Raw genomic sequence first — 8,490 nt, forward strand, 5'->3', positions numbered from 1 at the left:
ACTCAAAATTGGTGATATCTTATACTCCTTGTGATCTTGCTCCACATTCCTCATCTTCTTCATCCCACTTTCTTCTACTTTACCATGAGTATTTGCATAAGATAATACTCCCGCTAAAGTGGGGGCTAAATGTAGCATCCTAAAATTGCACCCCTTGCAATTTTGACCATATTTTGGGCCCTCACCTTATTGGTCTCATCCCCATGCTTGATCGGGACCCATTTATGCCTCCCCTATACAACCAAACTTAATTTTTCTATCTTGCACCTTGCATAGCTATTGATCCTAGCCTAAATTAGGGCAGGACCGGGGTGCCACACCCTGGTCCTCCCTAATCAGAACCTATTTTGGCCCCTAGGCCCTATCTCAAATGTGAACGAGAAATTACTTCCCCATGTCGACCTATGTCAGAATTAAACAATTGACGACATGCAAGTATATAAGGAGGTATTCCCCTCTCATTTTGATATAGTGTCATAAAATACGATCATAAGAGATAGCATGCAAAAGTGGAGAAGGCAAGGAGACTACATTCAAGCATTCATCATCTAGCATTCCTCAAGGCTGCATATTCCTCATCCATCCATTGGAGCAACATTACATCATTCATTTGCAAGCATGTGTGTGTGTTAGGGTTTTGTCATGTTCATGCCATTTCATACAACATATGTGATTACATCTAAGAAGAAAAGCATCATTATCATCTATTGCAGATCTGAAGGTATACCTTTCCATCATTCATTTCAATTATTTGTAGTATATCTTTCAAGGTTGATTCCAAACCAAGATTTGACTTAGGCAAATCCCTATTCCCAACCCCTTTCTTCTTCTTTATGTGTACAGGAAGTAGGTGCACAACTGTATTTCTGAAATTAAGATTTATTCGTAGATACAAAAAAACCCTTTTCGACGCGCAGAAAGTTCATAGGTTCAAATGGAGGGCGCCCCTGTCTAGACACATGATCCCTACATATTTTGCTCAATTTTGTAGAGAATCTCTGAATCATCTCAAAATTATCAAATCTAGGTGCACGACTGAATCTTGAATCTATAGCTCATTGTTTCTGCCTATTTTGTCTTCAATCCCAACACTTTATCTATTCAACTTACAAAAGAGGGTTAATTGCATTCCAATTTAGGATTTAGTCCTTGCATAATTTAGGATTGGATTTAGTAGTTTCATTCCCCACTTTTGAATGTAAAGTTTTTCCCAAGTGAAACTTGAGCTTAGTGATTTCCCCCTCCCAAGTGGCGAATTGGCTAAGCTCCCAATTTTCCACTTTACAGGAGGATGAATTATCCTCAAAATAGTTGATAACATCATCTATATCTTTATGTGTCCACATAATTTTATTGCACTTTGTCTCCCATCCATGATGTTAATGAGAATTTATAGCAACATCCATTATTTTTGTGCTTTCAATTATAATTTGTGTTATCATGAGGTGGGATAGCTAAAATGTCACTATAATTTGAGTCAATTACATTTAGACTCAAATGCCTCAAGGTAAATGGGTCCTTATATTTTATTCTTTTTTTAAAACTTTTCCTCTTTCTTTCTATCACAATGCCTAAAAAAGATGTCGATTAATATATGTTTATAAAAACTTTTAATTAATTGAGCTATAAGTTATAATAGAAACCACATAGAATACTTCTATGTAAGAGTGTGTAATGTGCAACCACTTTTTTACATATATTTTTGTTATAATCTAGGTAGTGTAAAAAGTCTAGTTTCTTTTGAAATAAATTATTTTGAAAAAAATAGTGGTAAAAGATTTATAAGAAGGACAAAGAGTAAATCATGGTCATTATATAAATATACAAACACATTCGTATGAAATTTTTTAATTCTATCTAAACTATCGACATTGTAATAGTTTCACATTAAGATAGAGGATTTATGTGCTCTCATAGAAATTGACACAAACATAAAAAATCAACTTATAAGTAGGAAATATAAGAAGATTAATACTTATAGATCTTACTTAGTGGATTATGGTTAAATCAACATGGTTTCCATGTCCATAAAAGATAAGGAAATGACTATTTATGGGTGAATTCCCCCTAGAATTGATTTGAAAAAAATGATGAAAGAAATTCAAGAATAACTCTTTGGCCACCCAAGAATATGGTTGTTCTATCATTTAGGCCTTTGGTTCACAATTGGCAAAATGAGTTTTGAATATCTGTTTTCCTTGAAAAAATAGAACCCTTGTCTGTTGTGACTAGATGCATTAATACAACACAATAATGTTATATATTTTCTACTTCTTGATAAAATATGTGTCATGATTATACTATCCAAGTTTTCCATTAGTCACATCATATTAATTTTTCTTATTTGAACACCAATTTTATCATACTTCCATATCCTAGTTGGTCCCTACTGATTTTCATTATATATTTTTTCTGAGTTGTCATAAAAATATACCATAATGTTTGACAATAACATCATTGTTCTATCTCTATCTATACTCTCAATAGTCCTTATTGTCAATTTTAGATAATATTTAAAAAACTCAAATGTCACCACGATTTACTTCATTTAAGCCATTCTTGAAAGAATATTTCTTTGTTTGATATAGGTCATCCAAAAATAAATTCAATTGAATAAACTCAAGTCCACAACCAGCTAGAATTTTTTTTTTCCACTCAACTACTTTTATATCTGCTTCTGTATAGATAAAATAGTTGGCGGCCTCTTTCTTTTTATTGTTATAAATATTGCTAGTCAGCGTGTCAAATTGCTAGAAGGTACTCCTCATTGTTTTTCTACTTCGCAAAATAGTTGATAACATCATCTATATCTTTGTGTGTCCACACAATTTTATTGCACTTTGTCTTCTATCCTTGATGTTAATGATAATTTATAGCAATATCCATTATTTTTGTGCTTTCAATTATAATATGTGCCATCATGAGGTGGGATAGCTAAAATGTCACTATAATTTGAGTCAATTACATTTATATTCAAATGCCTCAAGGTATATGGGTCCTTATACTTCATTTTTTTTTTAACTTTTCCTCTTTCTTGGTATCACGATGCCTAAAAAATATGTCGATTAATATATGTTTATAAAAATATTTAATAATTGAGCTATAAGTTATAATAGAAACCATATAGAATACTTCTATGTTATATTGTGTAGTGTGCAACCACTTTTTTACATGTTTTTCTTATAACCTAGGTAGTGTAAAAAATCTAGTTTCTTTTGAAATAAATTATTTTGAAAAAATTAGTTGTAGAAGATTTATAAGAATGACAAAGAGTAAATCAAATTAACATTATATAAATATACAAGCACATATTCGTAGGAAAAAAATCAATTCTATCTAAACTATTAACATTGCCATAGTTTCACATTAAGATAGAGGATTTATGTATTCCCATAGAAATTGACACAAACATAAAAAGTCAACTTGTCTACATTACTTCTAGAGAGCTACTTAAATAAATGATCAACTATATATTGAAATACTACTTGATTAATGTTTTCTTGAATATCCTATTTATTTGTTTTATATATCTTATCTTGTGATTATAAGAATATTATTTTATAGTTTAGCAATAATGATAGTTGTCAATAATACTTGAATTACAACCACTAGTATAAGAAATTCAATTGTAAACCTTATTATGGGTAGAAGCATTTTTCCAAATTAATGCTACTCCATCTATCATATTTCTCAGATGTGATACAATAATTTTGTTAAAATAATAAAAATATATATAACATGTCATATTTCAACCTTGATTACAACTAGCATCACTTATTGAGTAAAATAAAAGACCATTTTCATCTATAAAGGCTAAAGTATTGATATCATGCCTATCAAATCGTATGATTAAAGTAAGTTTATTTTCTTCTACATACATACATACATACATACACATGTACATATACATATATACCATACACACACATATACACACAAACACACATACACACACATACACATATACACACATACACATATACACACATACACATACATATGTAATTTCTACCAACTACATGTTCCCATCCATCAAATAATAATTTAACACAAAAAGGTCCAAATGAGTATTATTGCATTACATATATAAAGAATTCAAGTCCTTCATGAATTTACACAATGTTTTCTATGAATTGAGTGTCCTTACTTTCAATATGTACAATATGTGTTATTTTTACATAAATAAAATAACTTTGAATGGGTCAAAGTGCTATGCTAATAATTGTCTAACATAAAGCTCTTGGTAAACATATTATTGTTAAATTTCCATCCCTTGCCCACATTACACATATTGTTATATTATGTTCCTAAAATCTAGTTACACACAAGGAGCCATTTATTAAAAATATTCACCTCATACATACTTGACTAGTCATGGCCTATAACTAGACATTTTAGTAATTATTTTTTAAATTATTTTATGAAGCAATTTAAAGAGTTTACCTTAGTAGATCACAAACAATTATGGCTTTCAAACAATCCCTTAGATTACATTTCATTAAGATATTATGTTAAATAGTTAACATGTCTAGCCAATGGATAGTTTTCATTAAAAAATTCTATCAAAAAAATTTCATACCCAACTTACAATTCTAGTAGGATAACCTTTCACAATTTACAAATTCTTCATAATAAAATCCCTGGCATATCAAATCTTTTGATTATTTTGTCTTTCCAATTCATCACATTATTGTTATCAACACAATAAACATATTAGAAGTGAGCCTTAACCATTTATGCATTTGAATATTTAATATTTGATTTTCAAATTTTGAGCACTTGACCTTCATACATTAAATAATTGCAATTAATTGTTTTTGTATAGTCTATAATTTTTATCATAGACTAAACATTATCTATTACTTGTGTATGAAGGTTAAGTATTCAAAAACATAAATTGAATACATTTGGTTTATAATTTGTGTAGAAATTGATGTGATTGTACGAGTGTATTATTCTCCATATTTAGTGTAACAAAATTAAACTTTTAATTATATAACTTGAGTTAAAATATAATGAAGAAATAAATAAAATACCTAGAAAAAAATTGTAAATATTAGAAAATGCAAGAACCTTAGGTATAATATTCTTTATAGATACATAGTGAAATTGTCAATGGCATATATTGTAGATTAATTTTATAATTTTTTTCTTCTTATTTTTTAAAAAATGTTTGATTGTAGATTCGAAATCATGATTTTTTATTGGATAAGAGGTGATGGTGTGGATTGGTAGGGGAAATTATAAAATTTGGTGTACTAAATATTTAGTAGTTGAAGTCTCCAATTTGAACACTTATTGTATCTATGAGAGATGAGATATCCATGAGAAATAAGAGGCTTTATTTATGTCAAGTTGGGAATAAATTTAACTATTGAAGGACGAGAAGTTGAACAATTGTATATTATCTATTAAAACCAAGAATGTAGTGATTTGACAATTTTATTCATGTGTTTGAATACATTACTTGTGAGATTGTACAATGTATAATAAATTATTTTAGTATAGTTTTTAAATATTTCCAAAGGAAATTTCAGTTGTTATGAATAACAATGTATTTTGTTTCACATGGAATATGCAATGGATCAGAAATGATTATTTTTTTGGTATTGCTTTGGGTAGTTACACAGATTTTAGTGTATCAATGACATATGTAAAGTTTTAGTGTATCAATGACATATGTAAAATTTTAGTGTATCAATGACATATGTAAAGTTATGGTGTATCAATGACGTGTAAAATATATTTAAAAATAATTAATTACATGATACTTATTATAATAAAAAATAAATAATTATTGATATTTATTCTTTTAGTATTGACTTAGACACTTATATTGATTTTGGTGTATCAATGACATATGTAAAATTTTAGTATATCAATGAAATATGTAAAATTTTAATATATCAATATATTTTATTAATAAATTAAATATGACAATATTAGAACATGTTTTAACTATGAATCCTCAATCCTCTCCCCCATGGGATTTTACTATTTCATTAAAAAATTCACGAAGCAAGCGACACATTTACTATTGAATTATTGTATTGTGCATATAATATTTTATGTGCATAAGTTGAACATCGCTTAGCTTCCATCAACATCATGATTAGGTAGCAAACGAATTCAATATGCACCCTGCTGACACGAGCATTCAACACAGAATTATAAACTATTAACAACCACTCAACTCTTGCCGATGCGTTCACACTTACGCACTAGTTGAACTCTTCGCGTTCTATAAAACCTCTGTGCAGACAAACATCTCTGTATTGGTTTTCTGCTTGATTTTTCTAAGCTTCGCTTTCTTTATCCTGAATGGAGAACAGTGCAACAAGCCGCAGTGGAGCAGCAGGATGGTTGACGTATGTGCTGGTTCCCAGGCTCACTTGTAATGGGCGCAAATTATATAGCTTAAGGAGTTTTCAGGAAGATGATAATATCTGTACATGGCAGCAGCACTTGACGATTGTAGTTGTTGCTCTGGTTTTTGCAGTAATCATCTCCTGGTGGAATCCTGGTGGGTGTGCGTGGGCTGGAATGAATAAAAAGAGGAAGAAGATTCCAGGGCCCAGAGGATTGCCCATAATCGGAAGTCTAATGGAAATGAGTGGCGGTCATGCTCACCGTAAGCTTGCTCACTTGGCGGCTACTCACGAGGCCAAAAAGCTGATGGCCTTCAGCTTGGGCTCAACTCGCTCAGTCATAACGTCCGATCCAGAAGTGGCCAGGGAGCTCTTGAGCTCTCCTCACTTTGCGGATAGGCCTCTCAAACAATCTGCCCAGCAGCTCATGTTTGAGAGGGCAATAGGCTTTGCACCCAACGGTGACTACTGGAGGATGCTGCGTAGGATTTCAGCTGCTCATCTCTTTAGTCCGCGGAGAATCGCAGCGCACGAAGCCAGGCGTCAGACGGACTGCCTGAAAATGTTATCTGATATACGGAGTGAGTGGATGTGCAAAGGCGCCGTCAGCCTCCGTCGACATCTCCAAATGGCGGCGCTCAATAACATTATGGGTTGTGTGTTTGGCACAAGGGTGGATGGAGAGGGAGAAGGTAGAGAGGTGAGGGAGATGGTGGAGGAGGGGTTTGAACTGCTGGGGGCATTTAATTGGGCCGATCATCTTCCCTGGCTGCGACCGCTTGACCCTCTGCGAGTCCACGTCCGCTGCGCTCGGCTCGTACCTCGCGTTAGGGCTTTTGTTCAGAATATCATAAACCAACATCGACAGTGTCCTGTGCCGAGGGACACAGCCGATTCAGATTTCGTGGATGTGCTGCTTTCCCTTCAAGGACACGATCAGCTCCACGACGACGACATTATTGCAGTTCTTTGGGTAACCACTCTTCATCCTCGTATTTTTAAAAAATCAAAACCCCAGTAAAACCCATAAATATTTGATTTAATAATTTTTGTTTCATACAGGAGATGATATTCCGAGGCACAGACACCGTGGCTCTAGTTACAGAGTGGACCATGGCGGAGTTGGTACTGAATGAAGAAATACAAGGGCGAGCTCAGGCAGAGTTGGAGGCTGTGGTAGGGCGGGATAGAAGCGTGCGGGATGAGGACATTGCAAAGCTCCCATACCTGCAAGCCGTTGTTAAAGAGAGTTTGAGAATGCATCCACCTGGACCTTTGCTGTCATGGGCGCGTTTATGCACGGAGGACGTTGACATAGCAGAGGGGATGCATGTCCCGGCGGGGACGACGGCCATGGTGAACATGTGGTCCATCACTCACGACCCTAAGATTTGGGACTCACCTCATGAATTCCGGCCAGAGAGATTTGTTGCAGAGAAAGTGGATGTTCGGGGTAATGACTTGAGGCTTGCGCCCTTCGGTGCAGGTAGGCGAGTCTGTCCAGGAAAAGCTCTGGGCCTCACCACCGTTCATCTCTGGGTGGCAAAACTGCTCCACCATTACAGGTGGGTTCCTTCTCCTCAACACCCAGTAGATCTCACTGAGATTCTCAAGTTGTCCTCCCAAATGGCCACGCCACTTACTGCAATTCCGGCCGTCAGATTCCCTTGCTAATAGTCATGTCAAATACGCAATTAGGTTTTGAGGTTAGTAATAAGGGATTATAGTTATGTTAACTTTGCAATTAGGTTTGGAAGCTACGCTCTTATCATATTATTCTTTCAGGAGTTTACCGTGACAGTAGTCTGGTCGTGGTTTGCCAAAAAAATGAAATTCTACTGCACATTGAGCAGATATAGTAGATATCCCAGGTGTTAGTTTGTTAATAAGAATTCGACGATTGTTATTTACAGAAGTTTGTGAGAGAACTATCCATTCGAAACAGAGTCGTTCACTGTACAGACATAATGTTTATAAATTTATTTTATTTTACTACCTCCGATGTTATCACTTGCTACTTGTATTGTCATGATAATTCGGTTACCAATGTGTTTTATTTGTCTGCCAATTCCTCGTCTTCTACCAATAAATTTTGACATCTGTGAGCTGCTTTAAGGAGGAT

At 33.8% G+C, this 8,490-nt stretch overlaps 1 protein-coding gene across 1 annotated transcript; it reads left to right on the forward strand.

Annotated features, from left to right (window-relative positions):
• The first annotated feature begins 6,313 nt into the window (after window positions 1–6,313).
• On the forward strand, window positions 6,314–8,286 carry LOC131034311 (cytochrome P450 78A4-like). The gene is made up of 2 exons (XM_057965789.2): window positions 6,314–7,341; window positions 7,431–8,286. The coding sequence occupies exons 1-2, from the start codon at window positions 6,322–6,324 to the stop codon at window positions 8,040–8,042; spliced, it is 1,632 nt and encodes a 543-aa protein (XP_057821772.2). The 5' UTR covers window positions 6,314–6,321; the 3' UTR covers window positions 8,043–8,286.
• The last annotated feature ends 204 nt before the right edge of the window (window positions 8,287–8,490 follow it).

Source organism: Cryptomeria japonica, chromosome 10, assembly GCF_030272615.1.
Source record: "Cryptomeria japonica chromosome 10, Sugi_1.0, whole genome shotgun sequence".
NCBI lineage: Eukaryota > Viridiplantae > Streptophyta > Pinopsida > Cupressales > Cupressaceae > Cryptomeria > Cryptomeria japonica.

What these genes read in the sequence shown, in the direction of transcription:
- LOC131034311 (XM_057965789.2), top strand. Translation starts at nt 6,322, where the DNA reads ATGGAGAACAGTGCAACAAGCCGCAGTGGAGCAGCAGGATGGTTGACG. An exon ending in ACATTATTGCAGTTCTTTGG is followed by an intron (nt 7,342 to 7,430) that starts GTAACCACTCTT and finishes TGTTTCATACAG; the next exon opens with GAGATGATATTCCGAGGCAC.